The sequence below is a fragment of the Trematomus bernacchii genome, unplaced genomic scaffold (genome assembly GCF_902827165.1).
Source record: "Trematomus bernacchii unplaced genomic scaffold, fTreBer1.1, whole genome shotgun sequence".
NCBI classification, from domain to species: domain Eukaryota; kingdom Metazoa; phylum Chordata; class Actinopteri; order Perciformes; family Nototheniidae; genus Trematomus; species Trematomus bernacchii.
Window position 1 is genome coordinate 10,899,970 of NW_022987851.1, and position 20,951 is coordinate 10,920,920.

The following is a 20,951-nucleotide window of genomic DNA, read 5'->3' on the forward strand; positions in this document are numbered from 1 at the left end:
TTAAGGGCCCACATCAGGTCACATTTGTATTTGTCACATGTTTTAAAGATGTGAACTTGGGCTCTGAAACATTATGATTTTAAAAAAAAATATATCCGTCAAACTATTGGATCAATTTGCACTAGTTTTAGAAATATGGGTCCTAATGACTTTGGGGATCTCCTGAGTTTTTTTCTAGCACCACCAAGGGTAACTTTCCCGCTTTGGAGGGAAGTGCCTCTGCTTGATAGATTGCCAAGACATTTTGTACATTTTTCATTAAGGGCCCACATCAGGTCACATTTGTATTTGTCACATGTTTTAAAGATGTGAACTTGGGCTCTGAAACATTATGATTTAAAAAAATATATATTTTCTGACATTTTAGGGAAATTAATAAAGGAAAGGAAATCTTGACAGTGAAAATTACAGACCAATTACAGAGAAAATGATATGCAGATTAATGTTGATGAGGATAATTGTTAGTTTCAATACTAAAACAATTAGCCCAGTCCAACAAAAAAATGATGTTCCAATAGTAGTTTTGATACTACTAATTCATCAACAATGCCAAAAAGATGTTCCTCTGATCTTATCAAATATGTTTTTGATGTTTAATAGGACAGAATGCAGATGTCACTTCACGCCATGGGGAATTATGATTGGAGTAATTCACAATGTCATACCATTTTATATATTAGATAATTAATACATAAATTGAAGAACAGACACAACATAGCCTTAATTATATGTTCTGTTCTGTTGTGTCTTTATGTGTTTAGATGTTGCTGTTCCCCGGCCAGCCCCCATCACAGTCTGGCCGTTACTCTGTCTCCATGAGCGGAGAGCTGACCATCGCTGACGTGCACCCCGAGGACTCTGGTTTCTACATCTGCCAGGCCATCAGTGTAGCAGGAAGTGTGTTGACCAAGGCACTGCTGGAGGTAGAGGGAGGTGAGAATTCAGTACGCACACTCACGTTTGAACCTGGTGGAGGATTATTCTTCATCAGCTAACGAGGTTAAAACTAATTAATTACTACTGCTGGGAGATGCATAACAATAAGACTCATAAAGAGCAAGAAAGAAAACACTTACCTCATGCTGAATGAGCAATGAATCTGAGGCTTAATGTTCTTCTTTCAACTGTTTGCAAGCACCTGATTTTATTTTTGTTGTGTCTTATGAGGCCTATTTTGTTCTGCCTACTAAGCATCTAATTAATGTTCCCCTTTGCACTGTTAGCGGCGGGCAACTTTATAATCTTTTTTCTATCTGCATTTTGTTTGCTTTCCAAATTTGTTTCACCACTTTTCTCCACTGTATATCTGATTGGAGGACAAACATAATATTCTGCGTCCTCTCCCATCAAACTGGTAGGTCCTTCAGGTCGTGTCCCGCCTATCATTCGCCAAGGACCAGCCAATCAGACGGTATCTCGCGGTGCAACGGCGCAGCTGCATTGCCGTGTAATCGGAGGGTCCTCAGTCAAGATTGCATGGGAGAAGGATGGAGAGAGACTTCTGGGAAATAAACCCCGACTGACCTTGATGGATAATGGCACTTTGCAAATCACAGACATAAAGGTGTGTGTGTGTGTGTGTGTGTGTGTGTGTGTGTGTGTGTGTGTGTGTGTGTGTGTGTGTGTGTGTGTGTGTGTGTGTGTGTGTGTGTGTGTGTGTGTGTGTGTGTGTGTGTGTGTGTGTGTGTGTGTGTGTGTGTGTGTGTGTGTGTGTGGTGTGTGTGTGTGTGTGTGTGTGTGTGTGTGTGTGTGTGTGTGTGTGTGTGTGTGTGTGTGTGTGTGTGTGTGTGTGTGTGTGTGTGTGTGTGTGTGTGTGTGTGTGTGTGTGTGTGTGTGTGTGTGTGTGTGTGTGTGTGTGTGTGTGTGTGTGTGTGTGTGTCATTTATTGGAAAGGGCGTGAAAAGGATGAGTTTCGCTGTCAAACGGAAGGAAAAACTGACTGTGTGACTGATGTAAATTACAAAAAAGCAGCTCAGGGTACTGTAAACCTTCCTGTCTGACCTTCTTTCACTGTCTCTGCATCCCATGTGGCAACATGTTTTTTTTCCCTATTCCATTATAAATTCCGTTTTAGTTTGTGAAATTAAGGTGAGACTGAGTTTCAAAGAACAATCTCTCTAAGGCAGAGCATATCTCTCCAGCGTAATTATGTGCTCATGCGGTGTGTAATTGTAATGTTAATGAAGGTGCTTGTTTGTAAATGCTAATGTGCTCTGCTTTGATGGAGGAGCAATTGGCATCCCCTTTATGCTATAACCCCACCTGGAGGTCAGCCGGTGCACGCTGGACGGAGCAAAAGCAGCATTGTTTGCGTTAATTTAATGGCGATAGACGATTAATCATCTGACCGGGTTTTAATTAAATCTCCAAATATGCTTCCTCACTTCCTCTCTCGTCCGCTTTACTCCGGGTGTGGTGCTCAGCAACTTGAAGCATTAAGGTTTGGTCCAATGCACCAGTGAGGCGGGGTAAATCTGCCATGCCAATGTGCTCAATGGAACAGAAGAGATGCATTAGTGTGGCATCAAGGGGATGACAAGGGGAAAAACAGCAGAGTGGAGTTGACGAGTGAGGGACTACAAATATTTTACCTGATGGTGCCCCCACAAGCCATCAATATTTTAGCAGCAGTTGAAGTCATCTAAAGAAGTTCATCTGCGCACACGCTGTGCAGTCTGTCAGCCAGAGGTCAACACTGCGGCGGATGATCTCATACGGTCTCATGATGGTTCCAGCACACTGGCTCTCAGCCAGGACAGAGCTGTGTCAGTGAAGCATGAAGGCACATACAAGTCATAATATAAACTCTCATGGTTTGTAGCAACGGAGCTTTGAGAGCTGCTGAGGTGAAGAATACTGAGTGAGTTTAGATATGCATGGATTATATGTGAATTTTAAGATGATGGCAAACCAGGCAGCGGTCAAAGAAGTGTTGGGATCCTTTACCTAAAGCTGGTTTATCACCCGACTCTGCAGTTCTGCTCAGGCTCTAGGCAGCTTTTTGGTGTCTGTCGGCTCATTGTGTAGGTTTTATGGCCCAAACATTTCCCGTTTTGTTCACTCTTGCTGCTCCCATCAGTATTGGGAAGCTGTTTTTAGTCTAAAAGCAGCAACTACCTGGTGAACACACTGGAGCATTTAGAGTCACTTATTTCCCTGAGGAGTAAGAGACCAAAACCTGAGCTAAAAGAGCATGAATATTTGATTTGCATCATTACGTGGACTCAAACCCAACTCTAAATGGATGCATGTGTTTTGTAACTGCTAGATGTGTCAATGAGTCACTTTTTGCTAACAGGTTTGCCAACTATTTCAAGTGATAATTAAACAGGGTTGTTTACAGTACACCTTGTTTTTCCAAGGGCCAATTAACACATACTGCTGGTTTAAAGAAAACTCTTTAGTTCTCTTTAAGATCAAAAATAATGATTTACTGTGGATCTACATTGGGACTATTACTACGTAAAAATAAGTAGTTGGTACATCAAATGGTATTTCCAGTAAGCACACACTGAAAAAACTGAACCGTTGACTTTAAAATAAATGTATTATGTCAACAGATTGCACATAACTGTTTTAGATTAGTTGAAAGAAATAATATTAAGTTTAAAAATATTAGGTTCAACGTATTACTATTGTTTCAACTAAGATAATACAGTTATGTGAAATTTTTTGACCTAATACATTTAGTTTAAAGTCAACATTTTCAATGTTTTCATTGCAATATGTATGTATACTCTACTACTTCCATACAGCTTGAGAATATATTGATTTAGCTTTAGACATTCTTTAAGTCATGTAAATGGATCCAAAACCTCCTACAAATATAAAAAACTGCTTGCAGCATTTGTTCTCTTCCCATTTTCGGGGTGTCTGTCTAAAATGTTAACTGCTGTTCAACAGGAAACAGACTCTGGGATGTACACATGCGCAGTATCCAGCGCCACAGGGGAGTCGAGCTGGAGTGGGATGCTGACTGTCAGAGGTACTCGCTCCACAACTCTCCACACGCTGTCTCTCTGTTACACTTCACACTCCGTCACTCCCACACTACACCTCGCTTAAGGAACTACACACTCTGCCTATATTCTTCTTATGAACACAGTCTGCAGCCAGGCCAGGACAAAACTTCAGTTTCAGTGAAAACCTGTATCAGAATGAACCTATTGGTTTGTTGAAACTGTGCTTTTTTCCTGTTTTTGAAACAGAGGAGGGAGTTTTCTCTTTATCCAGAGCTTCTGAGTTCATCCAGCTTCCGGGGCCTCCGCAGAAGCCTGTAGTGACGGACGTGACCAAAAACACCGTCACACTCACCTGGCAGTCCAACCCTCACGAAGGCGGGGCCGCTGTCACCTCCTACATCATCGAGGCCTTCAGGTACACAAAAATATTTTTCCATTATTTAAGACCAGTTGAAGGAATACTTTGACACGTTGGGAAAAGCGTAGATGAGAACGAGGTTGTACATTTTAGTTTTGACACTGGAGGGATCGATACCGTGCGATGCACAGACATTGTTTTTAAAGTTTCATGTAGGTTTGTTTGTATGTATGGCTGACACCTACATGTATAGATAGACAAGATTGATATTGCTGTCTGTTGAAGACTGGGAACAGGGTAAAATAGCTAGCCTGGCTTTCTACAGATACAAAAATATTCTCCTACCAGTATCTCTTAAAAATAATTTACTAACAAATAATTTAATGTTTATATAATGTCCCAAAATATGTGGTTTTTTAACATTGAGAGATATGTGCTCGTATCTGTAGCTATTTCAACTGTACACAAAGTGTTCTCCGTTTCTGTTTCATTTTCTCTGACTATTCCAACATTATGAAGTCTTCTTTATTTAGAGTCATTAGGAGTTGGGAAATATATCTCAGGCTCTGCCTGAGGGAGACACAGTGCTGTTAAGTGACGTACTGAAGTGGAACCGTGACACTCACTGCATCAGTATTTAGCCGTGGCAATCCCGAGGAGAGCTATAGCAGCTCTAACAACCAACCAGAGGCTTTAGTGAGACGGACAGTGAGTGAAAGAAGAGACGATTACTGCAGTGGTCAGCTCGGCAGCTCTGTCCTGTCCTGGGGCAAAGGAAGGGGGGGTGCTGGCCCTGTTGAAGAGCTTACTCATTACAGACGAAAGGGTACAGGCCGGGTGTACAGACACAAACACACACAAAAGTCCAGTTAGCGCTGTCTGTAAGGAAAGCTTAGTGTGGCATACTTGCACGCAGAGCTAATAATGAAGATCCTAATAATGTTGCATGCTCCAATACCAGCACATTGTTTAGAAGTGTTTCCTTTCAGGCAAAATATTTGGCTCTTCGTTTACAGTACAGTAAACGTTTCTGTATAATTTATAAGTAAAGAAATCTTCGAGGAGTATTTACGTAAAAGCAGCGGCTCCAAACCCATTTACAGATGCAGTTTCTGATGACTCTGAAAGCTGGATGACCCTATTTAAATGTCAAAACTGTTTCTCTGGAGAACATTTGGTGAGAAGGGTGGCAGAGGAAACATTGAGGAGGAAAGCGGCATGTCGTAATTACCTCGCCATTTTCCCCTCCATGGAGTTGAAGAAAATTTTAAATTGCACTCTCGCTGTGTGATTGTGCCTGACTTTGCACAGAACCATGTCATCGTATCCTCCCAGGACCCATTCAGATTCTGTCGTTACGACCTTCTGCAATAAAAAGAAGGAATTCAACTTTGTAGAGTCTCATGGACCCAAGATTCAGCTGATAGAAGTATATTTATACAATAATGGCCGGAAAAAGGTTTCAGATGCTGACGTGGTTATATAAAGATATTGTTTGTAATGTTCTGTTCCCTTTCTTGCGTTCATTTGGTTAGCGGTCATACATTCTATCTGGAGAATTGTGTAAGCTTTACAGGTCTAAGATGATTTTGGTGAAACTGGATCATATAGTATGAATGTCAACCTATTTCCTTTAAGTCACTGCGATTAGTCATCTGTCCGTTGGCGATAATTAAAGCAGCATTATCTTTTAGCAATTTAATTAGCTGTCATTTATCAGGTCAACATGGCTATTTACAGTTTATGGTAGTGTCTTATGTCATTTAACTGACTTTTACTGTCACCAAGTGCTCTGGGAAACCGTGATTGGAATTTTATGACCAAACAATGAATCAAGTCAAAGATGAACTGATTTTGAAAACAATCTTTAGCTACAGCACTCATCCCAATTAATTTGTCATTACCTTCCGAAAACACATTTTGTTTACTCATAATCACAAGAGAGCAACACATGTTTTTATAACAATAAATAAAACAAATAAAGTATATGTCATATTTTATATCATTAAATCAAATTAGATGTCTTTTCCGCCGGTGATTGCCTGTTCCACTTTAATCGGTGGAATCAGTTTATCAGCAAAGGGCCTAGAGTTGTGATCATTATCTCGAGATAACACGATAAGGAATTTTCGCACTTGAGATACTGTAACAGGATTGGAAAAGTGTTAACAGAGTGGGTGGCACATTTTACTTTTTTAAACCTTATGTTCTAACATCCTCCAGATAAAGATCTTGACCTTCATCTTACACTTCCCAAAACACTTAAAAAGGTAATCATGGTGAAATTCTGTCTTTTTGTGACACAACATGGGTTTAGTTAAATGATCATGAGAAGGAGATTAAGAAACTTTTTTGGCCATATTTTTATAGTCTTGTTTCTTTTCCTGTAGCCAATCAGTGGGCAGCACGTGGCAAACGGTGGCGGACCACGTGAAGCAGGAGAGGCACACAGTCATCGGACTCTTCCCCAACACTGTTTATCTCTTTATCGTCCGAGCAGTCAACTCTTACGGCCTCAGTGACCCCAGCCCCATCTCAGAGCCTGTCAGGACGCAGGGTGAGTTACATAAGCAAACAAATCCTCTTTTTCTGGGTATACTCTTGCATAATATGTGTCCTACTGTAGAATCCAGATTTCATTTTATATTTTCAAAATTCAAGGTTCTGAAGCTGGGAGCAAGATAATGAGCTACATGATTAGGAAAAAAATTGCTTTTCATGTGCAATCTCAAAACTAATTGCTTTCCCAGTGTGATGCTCTTTTGCCTTGAGCAATGTTGAATTCATCAAACAGCTTTCCTTTTTTTGCTGAATAGTCTCTAGTTAGCTGTTTAATTGTGCCTGGGCTGGATGGATGTCTTTGTTGTTTCAGATGGGAGCCCTACAGAGCAGGGTGTGGACCACAGACAGGTGCAGAGAGAGTTAGGGGAAGTGTCTGTCTACCTGCAGAAGCCTGCGGTTCTGTCTCCTACCAGCGCCAGGATTTCTTGGACTGTGAGTTGAATACTTGGCAGGAGGGAAAAGTCTACTTTTCAAAGTCGGCTAGGACACGCTAATCTCCAAACATTAACTTCAAAAACTCCTCCGAACATTACGTGACAAAAACAGATTAACCAGAAGCACAAGCACAGCTGCGTTTCATACAAATGTCAAACTCTGTTTCTGTTTTTTTATTTTTTATTTTTCTCACCAACATTTTGCAGGTTGCCTTCCAGTCTCGCTACGTTCAGGGTTATCGTATATTTTACCGAACAATCGGCAGCCCCTGGTTGGTTCAGGATGTGGAGGCCACGTCTGACCACAGCACCATCTTAGTAGATCTGTACAGCAGCACGGAGTATGAGGTCAAGATACGGCCGTACTTCAATGAGTTACAGGGACACGACAGCCTCATGATCCTGCTGCGAACGCCTGAGGAGGGTAAGAAATGATTATTCGTAATTTTGTCGAAAGCATATAATTGTACGTAAAGCTGAAGAACTATGGGTAAGTTGATATTAGTTGATAATATAATTGTCCTTATAGGAATAATACACAGTAGGTAACTCTTTTAGTTTATATTCAATAACTTTCCAATAAATTCTTACAAACATTTCCCTTAAAATAACTATGTGATTTGAGTTGACAGTGTTAAATTGGCTTACTTTGAATATTTCATTTGCAAGTGTAATTAGGAGAGCCAGTGCGTAGCAGTTCAGCTGAACGTGTCAAATGTGACATATCGAGAATAACATTTCCCAAATTAAATAAATAAATAATGAATATTTAATAGGATTTAAACTGAGCCTTTCTTTCAAGGGCATTCCTATTTTCCAGAACAAAAGCACCAGATTACATAGTTCTTTGAAGGAAACCTCTCGGTCATTATTATCTGGAAAATACGGACCTGTAAAATTGAGCACTACCGTAACACTGATATCAGTTAATTATAGTAGAAATGTCATTTTCCTTCTTATCTCTGTCTGCAGTTTTAAGTGCACCTCCACAGGCTGTATCAGTGGTTCAGCTTACTGACAGCTCCAGTATCAGTGTGTCCTGGGATCCTCCGCCTCATAATACTCAGAGCGACATCATTCGAGAGTACCAGGTGAGACGGCAGCCTTCTTCCTGAGCTTTCCATCATTTCCCCCCTATTAGACAGGGTTTTTGGGGGATATTTTAATTTTAATTTATGGTCAAAGGACAGAGGATGTCTCGAGCTGTACAGAATGCAAAGCACATTGAGGCAAATTTGTAATTTGTTGTATTGGACAGTTAAATTAACTTGACCTGTCCGTCTTATTCTCTGATTTGTATTTCTGCTTTATAAAGTGGAGATATTATGCTCATTTGCAGGTTCACACTTGTATTTCAACGTTCAAGGTTCAAGGCTTTTGTTAGTCATACGTACATAGCTACAGTGTAGTTATGACGATGAAAATCTTAGGTCACAGGCTCCACCAACAGTGCAACACAATAAAACAGAAAAACAGAAAAAATGTTGGGTTCATACTAAAACATGTTTACTTGCTTTAATGCTAAAAAATACATATTCTTTTCATACTGTCCGTTCAAATATCCCAGTATTAATCTTCTGTCTGAACAGTTTGTCTATTGAGCCTGTTTCTTTAAGGCCCGCTCCTAAACACATGTATGCCTGCTCTGATTGGCTTGCAGAGACATTGCAAAGCTAGATCTCAGGCATAGGTGGAGATAGTCAGATGGATGGCGGTATATTAAAATGAGCCTTTATTTGACATAGCAAAAGAAAACAAATCTGAATAGCCTTTTTAATCCTATGTTTTCTGACTCCGGCAACCCACAAACTGACTGGGAGGTCTTATTTCCCAGTTTATGGGCAAGCACTCCAGATACCCAAATGTATAAATAAATAAACTGGAAAAGATTGTTCTGTAATCCATGCTGTTTCACTCATTATTCAATGGTGTCCAACTTTGTTGTTTGGATACTTTGATGGAAAACACTGATTATAATTAACAATTAGTAATTACTCATGCATCTTATGTGCTGCCAGTACATGCATTGCTGGCGCAGAATAAGACAATTTTGTCATCAGATTGAACACGGACTGTCCCTGTCATCTGTTTGCTGCGTGAGCTCTGATTATCTGTCTCTTAGTATGAGCACAACACTGATTACTAATCATCAGGCTGCTATATCAGGGGGAAAAATAGGAACACTCAGTTTTATTGTTTTGATTTATTCTGCCCATCTGCGTCTACATGTAGAAAGTTAGTGAGAAGACCTCACAAGTCTGATCATGAAGTTCCGGAGCCTTTTGTGGGCTCATCAGCCCAAGGCAAGGATCATGCTTAATCCCTTTTAAACATTCAATTAGCTGAGAACGGCACACAAGGTTTTTGTTCAAGCCTCACTGTGGCTTTAATGCTAAATATTAATTGATTATTGATTTGGCAGTATGCTGTTATAGGATTCCTTCAATACAAAAACTTAGCTGTGAGGCACTAAGGCAATTATTATACTTTTTACTCCACTGCATTTATACAACTAAAAGATAGTATTTGCAGATAAAGATTTGAGCTTTTAATCAAACGGTATTCTGTATGCTATTACTACAGTTATTTCAAAAATATTCTGGGAACTTTTTATGAACTTCTGTTGTTATTTTTGACTTCCTATTTATTGTTAGTGGTACTGTTACTTAAGAATTCAAAATAGTTTCTCCCACTGCAGGATTTTAAAAGACATAAATCCAACATGCATTAACTTCAATGGAAAAGCAACGCACCCAATAAATAAAGTGAATGCCTAAAGGCACGAACATTTGCAACATCAGGCTTTCAACTGTCATTGCATTGAAATATCTGTCATCTCTGCTGAATCTTTGTCGTCAATCCCCACCGTGTACTAGCAGATAAAGCTTCAGTGCCTGTCTTGCTATAATAACATCTCAGCACAGGGTTTGCAGATAAATGAGCGTCTTTATCTGGTTTACATGATTCAAACGTTAAGCCTCTTTGTGTGCCGTGGATCAGGTGTGGTGTCTGGGCAGCAGCATGGAGCAGGAGCACCAGATAAACCGGACAGTAGACGGAGAGGTGCTGTCCATCCTGCTGACCGACCTGGTGCCTGACGTCCCCTACACCGTGGTGCTGGCTGCTGTCACCAGCCTGGGAGTGGGGGCCCACAGCCCACCTGTCAGCCTGCTTATTAGTGAGTCACTCAAACTGCTACACTACACTAACGATAGAGAAAATATTGCAAGGTATGCTCACCGCAAATTAATGATCTGTATGTGGAATGTTGAATATGCTGTGTGAGTGACTTTACAACAGAGGCATGCTTACTGTAAGTTGTGGAAAATCTTGACTTTACTAATTGATTTCTCCACATCGATTTTTACATTCAAAATGTCCATCTTCCTTTGTTCTTTTGCTAATTAACAACAAAGAGAGCCTTCATCTCTCTAACTATAGGGACCCTATGAAAACAGGGATGACCCACATAAAGCCTCAAAACAGCCTGCCTGGCTCTATTCAGATGTAACAAAATCCACAATCCAAAATCCAGCTCAACTCACTAATTACCATGTGGCATCCTGTTTGTTTAACCCATGTGATCACAAAACTTCATAAAAAAATCAGAGGTCTATGTGTGTCACACATAACTTGTTATCAGGTACCAAAAACTTCTCTTTTAGTTACATTTGGACACAGTTAGGCTATGCTATTTGCCCGTTTCAAGGCTTAAGGCATAAGCTAAGCTTCTTCACAAGAGGATAATCAGATTTCAAAATCAAGAATAGAAAGACATTAAGTTATGATGTATAATCAACTTAAAGGACTATTTGGCAATTTGGGAAATACGCTTATTTGCTCAAATAAGAAAATCTATGCCACTTTCAAAAGTGTGTGCTAATACTGCAGCTTTCATACCTTGAGATAAGGATGAACTTTAGATGTTCCACATTGGAAGTGTTAACCCATTTTTCCAAGAGGGTAACCTTTGCTGCTAGCCTCATAAACAAACTGTTTAAATAGTCTAATTACTTTTGCTGTTTGGAATTGTTCATTAAAGTAAAATAAAACTGGATTGTTGACACTTCATTTTGTTCTTAGTGATACGTTTGTTTTTACCACCAAGATGCATAGATAAAGAACAACACTCCACTTTGTCTTAAACTTTACTGCTTTTGTTTCAGCTCTTCCTCTGGACAGGTCTTCTACGTCTGTGAAGAAAGATGGTAGCCTCAGCATATCGGAGCAGATCACCAGCGTAGTCCGGCAGCCGGCCTTTATCGCGGGGCTGGGTGTGGCTGCGTGGCTGGTGCTGACGGGCTTCAGCGGCTGGCTGTACTGCCGCCATCGCCGGAGGAAGCAGCTGGGACACTACACCACATCCTTTGCATACACACCGGCAGGTAATTGGGAGAACTCTTCAAATTATCTTAAGGATGGTTTCAGAACTCCTTCAGTGGCACTCTGTCACATGCTGTCATATCTTATATATTATAAATCTCTTGTCCATGAAAAGGATAAGAAAGAAAAAAACGTAAACAGACTTTAAGTGACAAGTTCTTAATATACCGCTGGGGATATTTCCAGCGGTGATGAATATTCTCCATTTCAGTTTGAACGCACTTGTGCTGCATATCCAGTTAATTAAAATGCATTTATCCCCACTAGGCAGTTTTGTGGAAGAAATAAAGGAAAACACTAATGCAAAAGTAAACAGTAAGCACTGTATGCTGTTTATTTGAGATTGTGTTTGCCTTTTGGCGCAGTAGCACATAAACACATCAGTTATTTTCTGACTTTGATATATTTGTACATGTTCATAAATACTCAATGAACTGCCAAAAGCACAAAGAGAAAGCGTATGCAATTTGATTTTCCCATAAATATTTAAAAATTAGTTTTAGTTCCATACTTATCAATAAAGATTGTATTGTTTGGGTACAGTATATCTTGTTTATTCAGATGCCATCGACTCTAGTGACTGTACAAGCAAGCTTCATTGATCAAATACGATTTGCATGTTTACGTATTGCAGGCATAATGAAGCAGATGTGTTTACAGTATGTAGGTCAAAAGTATATGTTTATAAAATATTGATTTAAAAACGTTTATGTGTCTTTTTTTCATTCTTTAGACAACAACATTATCTGATTTGGATTAAATAAATAATTGAGAGCTTTCTTTTCCAGTTGGCTTCGCTCACAGTGAAGGATCTGGACTCAATGGAGGGTAAAATAAAAACTATGATTCGACACAGATGTTTATGTATTTGATGTACAAAGCATTGATATAATCTCACTTCTATGTCCAGGCCTGGCTTGTTAGGATCTAACATGGGCAACTACCCCTGGCTGGCTGACTCTTGGCCCAATCCCAACCTCACTCACAGCAAAGACTCTGTCAACTGCTGCTCTGGAAAACTGGACTCAGACAGATATTATAACGGTAAGAGCTCTCTGAATTTGAGTGTATGGAGAAATATCTAATTTCACAGTACTGAGTGTATATTTGTCCTTGTTAAAACAACCGTTGCTGTTTAGAAATCGGCATCATGAACTACCCAAACCATACAGCGAAACGCAGCACGGGGTCCAACGACAGTCCCATCTACAGCACCATCAACCCCACCGCTGAGGACGACCTGCTGGCGTACTACGACACCTACTCTAGCGCGTCCTACAACAAGGGCCCGGACCCCTACAGCAGCAACCCCATCCTGTCAAACAATGCAGGCCTCGTGGGTCTGGAGCTGGACCTGGACCAGTGGACCATCCAGTCCGGCCAGTCTGGGTCTGAATATGCCAAGCTTCAGTATTCAAAGAAAAACACAGGTGAGGGTTTTTCTGTCCCTTTATACCAGGGGTGTCAAACTCAAGGCCGACAGTCCAAATCCAGCCCGCGACTTCATTTTATTTGGCCCGCAAGAGCTTGCAAAGAACGTTATACGTTTATTATACGGTTAAATGCCATTTTACAGAAGCATGTTCCCAATAATATGTCCCACAATGCATCTCATTTTGTGACATGCGCACTGAAGAGACTTACAATTATTTGCAATTATTTGCCCTAGACTTCTGCTTTCAGACGTAGTTAATTATGAACGTATTACCCTATCCGATAATAATCCAATGCAGAGGCAATAATGTAATATAATACATTATTTTATATATATTATATATTTATATATGTATTTATACAGTCTTAAAGTTACAACCCTTTGAGTGCAACCTTAATGCTAATATGGCCCGCGATGAAATTGAGTTTGACACCCTTGCTTTATATCATTTAAAGTTAATAAAACTGTGAAGAAATATCTCACCTGATTTGACACAGCTGGAATGTGTAAATGCATTGCTTTCATTTTGCAATTTAACAAAGGAAAATCAACTTTTATTCATATTTTTACTTTTAAGCCAAGTTTGTTTCATCCGAGAATTACTGTGTATTGCGACATGAACCTTGAGTATTGTTTCCATGGTTACCAGTAGATAAGCGCAGCGTGCACAATGATTTCAAACTACTGCTGACCCAAACCGTGTTTGATGCATGTTGATACACATTATTATGCCAAACATTAATATTGATGATGATGTAAGTTCAAATGCCTTACTCAAATAATGTGCAAGTCATTGTGCACTAATTGTAAAGAGGTAAACTTGATTTTCATAAATATACAGAACATGTATGACTTCATGTTTCTGTATGTAATATACTGTAGACTTCACACTAGACACCAAAAAAACAAAAAAACAAAGAAATCTAAACTAGAAAATGCATTTCCTGCAGAAAATGCGTAACAAAATCATAACAAATAATCATAACACCTGTGTGAGCCCAGAGATCAAAGGTTTCAATCTGCCCAGCAACACCATGGTTACCAGCTGCAGCACTGAGTCCCATTAAGAATGCATTGAGGATTATATCTGACAATTTTGCCACCTGTTCAAAAACTATGGCTCCTATCAAAAAATGAACAGACCGTGAGCATCAGGGAACCCCAATGAACTGATATATGTTGTTTTTTTGGGTTTTGTGTGTAAAATGTGGAGATGGGAGCAGTTTGTTTAAAGTTTACTTCTCTCTGTTCTGAAGAAAGATCCGGAAATTGTTTACATGGGAGTCTATTGCGAGCTAGGTGGAATATTTGACACATTTTTGTCTCTTCATGCCCTCAAGAGGCATTTTGTTTAATATTTTTTCTTAATTATTTTTTATTTCCCAACCTAGGAGAGGTTTTCCTACATTTTTCATGGAAAATTATGTCTCAGGAGTGTAGGGTTTGGGAATTATGGCAGGTTTAAAACATTTCTTTCGGCGAATTTCAAACTGTCCTCCACTCTGTTTTGAGATCAAAGCATATTTTAAAAAAGTTGAAAGTTTCCCATCGATTGCTGAAAAGGCTGAATAGTTTGATATTTGAATGGTTTCTGTAGCTGAAAGTATGCTGAGGTTATTGAGAGCTAAAGTATTGGTTGATTCGAAGATTCGAAGAACTATAGTGGAATGCTGTAAACAGCATTCGCACTAATAATGAATGTGAAAATGGTGCCTGAGATTTGATTAAGGCCCATTTGCACAATTAACTGAGACATCGCATAACTTGAAGTTGCCGGTGCTTTTTCCTTTTGAAAAGCAGCATTACCTTCCTCTGACACTAATTGCAACAATCCTATGCTATAGAAATACAAAGAACATGCATCTTTTTTAAATGTTGAAGCATATACATGTACATGTGTTTGAAACACAAGTCAATAATCAAATTAATGTAACATGCCATAAAAAACAGTCAACGAATATAAATGTCCTTCAGGCAATTATAGGCAAAGCATGGACAAACAATAGTTTAAAAGCTGCATTATCTTAAAGCATATTTATCTTTAATACAGCCACAGGCTTCAACCACAGGGTGGAGATATGAAATACACATCTTGCAAACAATATGACCTTTTGTGTTTTGTCTTTACAGATAAACTGGTAAAGCAGAGGTCGGCGGGGTCTTCGTCAAAGTCAGCTCCTCTCACCTGGGTGGATGTGTTGTCGCTGCCTCTTCCTGCCCACAAAGAGAGAGGTCTCGCCAAGACAGACAGAGAGGAGATGCCACACAGGTGAGACTTATTTAGACTCACTTAAATTGTACATCAAGGCCCTTTTATCCTCCTCTAAGAACACAATTGCTTTTGTACCACCATCTAATGTTACATTTATTTATAGAATCAAGGCTTCACCTTCATGACAGAGAGAGTTAAGGCAGATGGATATAAAACCTGCCCTGTAACTCTGCCAAGGCTGTCAAACTAAACTTCAGTGAAGTTTGGAGTCTGGGGAGTTTTCAAATTAACTACAGTAGTGTCTGCAGGCAGTGAGTAGATTGAGCTGCGGGGCTTCAGAGGGGAGCGGGCGGCTCCTCTAACTGCTTCTGACAGAATAGATTGCGGACATATAACGGGGTGGGATCGGAGGGCTGTTCTGACTGTGTTGTGTCTTTTTTAATGACATTAGCCACGATCTGACAGTTTGGATTAGTACTTTCCATTTTGAATGACACGTCCATCATTAAAATAGCCCTGACAGCACTAAAGTGACAGCACAAATCAGGGAGGGGGTTCTCTCTCACACTAAACACATTTTCCTTTACATATAACCGTGCAAAGAAATTATTTAACTAACTATCCTCTCACTCATATACTGTCTCGTCTTTTCCATAATCTGCTTTTTTTTTGGCAATGTCACTGGGGTATGTCTTTATGGATGCCATTCTTGGTTTGTCTGTCCACTGCTTGGGTCCAGATTAAAATATTTAGTGGCTTGCCTTGTTATTTATGTACGGATATTCATGGCCCACAGAAGATTGTTTACCTATGAGATGTGTGATCCCCTGGATTCTTCTCAAATGTCACCAGCAGGTTGATATTTGTGTGCCTCAACAGCTTTTGAATTGATTGCAATTCATTTTGGTAAAGACGTGTGTGTCTGAAACCGGTCTTGTTATAAATTGTGATAACTTCTGATCTTTTTCATTTCTCCTATATCTTGGTTTATTACCAAAAATCTGAAAACTAATGATATTCTCAATCAGCTGTTCTTTTGTGTTTAGAGCTAGTTAAGAAATGTCAGCATTTGTTCCTCTACATTTCTGTTATAAACATTGGGTAAACCCAGGATAAAAATCATTGTTTGATTTTGGTGAAATTTTAAATATGCAAATTAGGCTTCTAATGTTAACCCTTTGTTTATTTGGGAGAAATCTAGACAATAGTGTAGAAAAATAAACATTTAAATGTGTATCTTGGATGTTTTAGTTTACATTTCTAAGCAGACTAGCTTCAAACTAAGATGATGAACAGGGCCCACATGGCGTTGTGGCAGGTCTTGTTTAATTCACATTCATTACATGTAATTCAAATTCATGTTCAGTGTTATCCTTCTGAAACACTAACTTATGCTGCCAACCCTTGCTGTCTGTCCTCTAGCTCTGAGGAGGAAGACGAGAACTGGTGTCCTCCGCTGCCTGCCAGAACCTACCTGATGGACAGTTCCAGGGAGGAGCTGTCCAGCCTGCCCTCCAAACCAGACGAGCCTTTCCTCTCAGAAACACTGATGTCTTCCCCGCAGCGAGACACACTCCAGCCCAGCGACATCGCACGGCTGCAGTACTTTGACCTCTTGGCCCGTCAGCACTCCGAGGTCTCCCAGTCCAACCCAAATCTGTTTACCAACACCAAGGCCCATGTTCCCGGGAAGGTGTACCACACCAGCCAATGGGCGGAAGACTTCAAGGGGGAAAGCCTCGGAAAAGGTTAGTTCATATTCAGTTCACATCTTTGAAAGTGACTCCCCAAGAGGCAGCGCACAACCACACAGTGTCGTGTATAATTTAGTTTATGATGTTACCCAGCAGTAAGTAGTGGTACGTGAAAAATCATGTCCTATTTATTTAAAGTGCAGCTCAGTGTTCTAAGTTTCCTGAGGATAACATCAGTGTGCTGTCTTGTCAGGACAATTTCCTGCTCCAGCTGCCGAGTTGAGCCCCCCAGCCCCAGCACACAGATCCAGGGGTAAGAAGAAAACATCCAAGGATGGACAACTCAGGCGAGAGCTAAATAGCCAAGCAGGTATGATCTAACTTCTGTTTTAGTTTGCATAAAAAGATACAATGATACTAATTATAAGACTCTTACGTAATCATTTTATTCCACACCAGCAGCTTAGTTCTATGGATGGTAATGTTGCTCTGCTAGTCCACCACTGCATGTCCCCCTCAACCTAAGCTATAATAACTTTGGTGATCAATTCATGTTTCCAGTTTATCCAATAATTTATCAAAACAGTAGGCTACATTCTCACAGAAATGGGGCTGTAAAAATGCAGCCAGCATTAATTGCTGTCTAAATATTGTAGTAAGTTGTAGTGTTGCAAATGTTAAATACAATTTGACATGTTGCTAAATGCTTTTATTTGCATCTTATAGAGTTTTGAGAAGCAGTTACATCCTCTACTTGTTGCCTGGCAACTGCCAAGAACAAGTTTGGCAGCTAACCCCCAAGAAACAACCAATTGACACGTTTTATTCAACAAACAAGATAAAAATAAGAGGCAATGTTAGTAAACTAAGTGATATGTTGAGTATTGCCAGGCTGCCTGTTTCCATTCTTTATGCTAAGCTAAGCCAACTGACTGCTGGCTTTTTTACTTGAAACTCCCAAGAAAGCTCTTGGTCGAATGCACTTATTGTAAGTCGCTTTGGATAAAAGCGTCAGCTAAATGCAATGTAATGTAATGTAAAAAACAAATACCTTTTTTTTGGTGTTAAATAAGCTATTTCTTTAAGCAGCATTTCTCTTTGTAGTTTAATAATCTTCAATGATCAATCATATGCAGAACTTCCCGCTCCACCAGCCCCTCCCCCTACAGATGACTCCTTGCAGCTCTTTGCTGATGTTTTGGGCCGCAGTCGAACAGATGCTGAAAAAGAAGAGGGGAGCGACTCGCCTACTCTACAGAGGAAGGGAGAACATTTCTCACCCCAGAGGAGAGGAGCTACAAAGTGGTCACCACAGGGTAAGTGCAGTATGTGATACTCACCTCTGTAGCATCACTCTGTATCTGTCAGCCAGAGATGATAAAAGAACAATTTCTGTCACAAGAGCGATCTCGTGTCAACAGCTGGCACCCAAATAGATGTGTATTCATATTATTGTGATGCTTACATACAAATCCCTTGGAGCTTAGAAAGAACGGGCTCCCGTGTATGCACACTTATTATCCCATAGTAGTAGTGCTGCTTTTAGTAGCAGGGGGTCTATGTTCAGTCTGCTCCATCACTTAGGGTTTAACCTATATAAATACAGCTGTAACTTACAGTGATTTGTTTGTCCTCCACAGAGGAGAATGTAATCCCATACGGACAGTCCGGCTTCATGCCCCAGGTCCAGATGTCAGGCTACGGTTCCCTGGGTGGAGGAGTCCTTTCGCGACCCTACACCGCAGGCCGGAAGAGAGATGAGGTATGTCTAGACTTACAGGTGCTTAACAAACATTATGTCTGTGTAGTGTACCAGTAAACTGACTAAAGTAGTCAGCTAACTAAGTGACAAAAAAAAACTCTCTAAGGCTTAGTCCATATGTTCACAGGTAGTTATTAGGTGTCACATCTCATACAAAAGGTGTTTTTAGGTCACTGGAAGTTATTTTGTAAAACTCATTCTAGAGTGAACATTTTCATTAATCCTGTAGACCGGGAAAATTGAGTTTTTGCGATGCGTCACTAATGAGGTCACATTTCTTCATTTTTATTAGAAAAGCATATATGCCTCAAAAGATAAGGATTAAATAAATCATTAAAGTGATACCATACTCCACCTGAAATGTGTCTTCTGAGAGTGAAATCACTTTCTTTAGGCTTGAAAGAGGGCAGTAAAACCTGTGTAGAACGAATGAATGACTGGAAACTGCAGTGAGGTCGTTTTGAAAGCTTCTGTAGACATTGAATGCTTTGTCCACACATACACAGGTACTTTAGGAAATAACAGACCTCGCCAACACTCTGATGTTACAACATTGCCAGTTTTGATGAGACCTGTGTGAGTTAGTTCCAATCCGCACACGGACTTTGACAATTTGTGTTTTCATCTGCAAAAAGGTTTTGTTTTTTTAAACCGTGCTAATGTGGGTGGGATTTCTTTTTTAGACAGAAGAGAACAAAACCCTGTTTTCCAAAATACCTGTGTACATGTGGACTAAGAATAAATCATGCCTCATGAATTTCATGATTTATTACGTCTTTTTGGATTACACTGTTGCCCTTTTTTTATTAATCGATGCATAAAGTTTTCTACCTCAGCCAAGACCATAAACTTTTTTTTCTCAATATTCATATTCCACCTTTTGTGAAATAATTGTATAGTAAATGTTTATTATAAACCAGGTTTAAAGTCACTGGTAGTTTGTCCATTAGAGAGCATTGACAATTAAATGTCCTCGTCTGTGTGTGTTAATTTTGTTTTATGAATTAAAATTCAGAAAAGAATATCCCAAAGATATTGATTCGGTATTAGCCTATACAAATTCTGTGTCTGTATTTAACCTGTATCTAAACGTTGCTCTCTGTGTTTGTTTCCAGAACCTCATGTAGACAGACTCCAGCTTCATGACCACACATCCTCCTCTTTTCTCCCTGATTTCCTGTCTTTGTGCACCATCAATCTGTTGCCATGGCAACTTATGAGAAACTGAAGACTAAAGGGAAAGCATCAAGGCATGCCATCTGCCTTTTCATGAACTATTTTTGTTTTATCTTGATGATATCATCATTAGCTCTTGTGATTTCTTCACCCTCTCTCCGTGTATAAAGATATCTTTACAATTTTTTTAAATGTGATCAGATGTATAACTTAAGATGGATTTTGGGTTTAAAAAATATTGTATTTTTAAGTAATGGGAAGTTGAAGAAAATATAACATTATTGTCCAGCAAATTAATGAATGTATCTGTTTACCCCTGACCATGAAACCATGATAATGCACGTGTTTGATAAAAGACTGGAGGTCTTCTCTAGTCTTTTATCAAACACGCGCATGAGGCAGAAAATGTGTTAATGAACCATCACCAGTGTGTGTGTGTGTGTGTGTGTGCTGTGTTGTCTGTGTGTGTGTGCTGTGTTGTGTGTGTGTGTGTATGTGTGTGTGTGTGTGTGTGTGTGTGTGTGTGTGTGTGTGTGTGTGTGTGTGTGTGTGTGTGTGTGTGTGTGTGTGTGTGTGTGTGTGTGTGTGTGTGTGTGTGTGTGTGTGTGTGTGTGTGTGTGTGTGTGTGTGTGTGTGTGTGTGTGTGTGTGTGTGTGTGTGTGTGTGTGTGTGTGTGTGTGTGTGTGTGTGTGTGTGTGTGTGTGTGTGTGTGTGTGTGTGGGGTGTAGTGTTTGTGTGTGTAACTGTTTTGTATCTCTCATTTCAGTGTGACTGTGTATTGTGTTGTCCCTGTAGATCTCCAGTGTGTTAGTTCTGTCAAGATTTTTAAACTGACCAATAAAACATTTATTAGAAAATGCTTCTGTCCATGTGTGAATCGTACTGAATATTACATGAATATAGCTGAAGCATTTTATGCCTGGTCATGTAGATCAGTCCTGTGGTCTGATGTCCCCCTGAAAATATAACTTTG

General features: G+C 39.8%; 1 protein-coding gene across 1 annotated transcript in view; it reads left to right on the top strand.

Moving 5' to 3' along the window:
• Positions 1 to 20,474, top strand: part of zgc:77784 (uncharacterized protein LOC402947 homolog) — a 48,774-nt gene extending 28,300 nt beyond the window's left edge. The window contains 19 exon segments of the mRNA XM_034113160.1: positions 762 to 933; positions 1,359 to 1,564; positions 3,904 to 3,985; positions 4,209 to 4,377; positions 6,711 to 6,877; positions 7,193 to 7,314; positions 7,524 to 7,740; positions 8,289 to 8,407; positions 10,317 to 10,494; positions 11,483 to 11,701; positions 12,488 to 12,527; positions 12,610 to 12,743; positions 12,839 to 13,129; positions 15,265 to 15,403; positions 16,769 to 17,094; positions 17,294 to 17,410; positions 18,177 to 18,356; positions 18,681 to 18,802; positions 19,918 to 20,474. Of these exon segments, the coding sequence (XP_033969051.1) occupies positions 762 to 933; positions 1,359 to 1,564; positions 3,904 to 3,985; positions 4,209 to 4,377; positions 6,711 to 6,877; positions 7,193 to 7,314; positions 7,524 to 7,740; positions 8,289 to 8,407; positions 10,317 to 10,494; positions 11,483 to 11,701; positions 12,488 to 12,527; positions 12,610 to 12,743; positions 12,839 to 13,129; positions 15,265 to 15,403; positions 16,769 to 17,094; positions 17,294 to 17,410; positions 18,177 to 18,356; positions 18,681 to 18,802; positions 19,918 to 19,929 (3,012 nt within the window). The 3' untranslated portion in view covers positions 19,930 to 20,474.
• Positions 20,475 to 20,951: the final 477 nt, after the last annotated feature.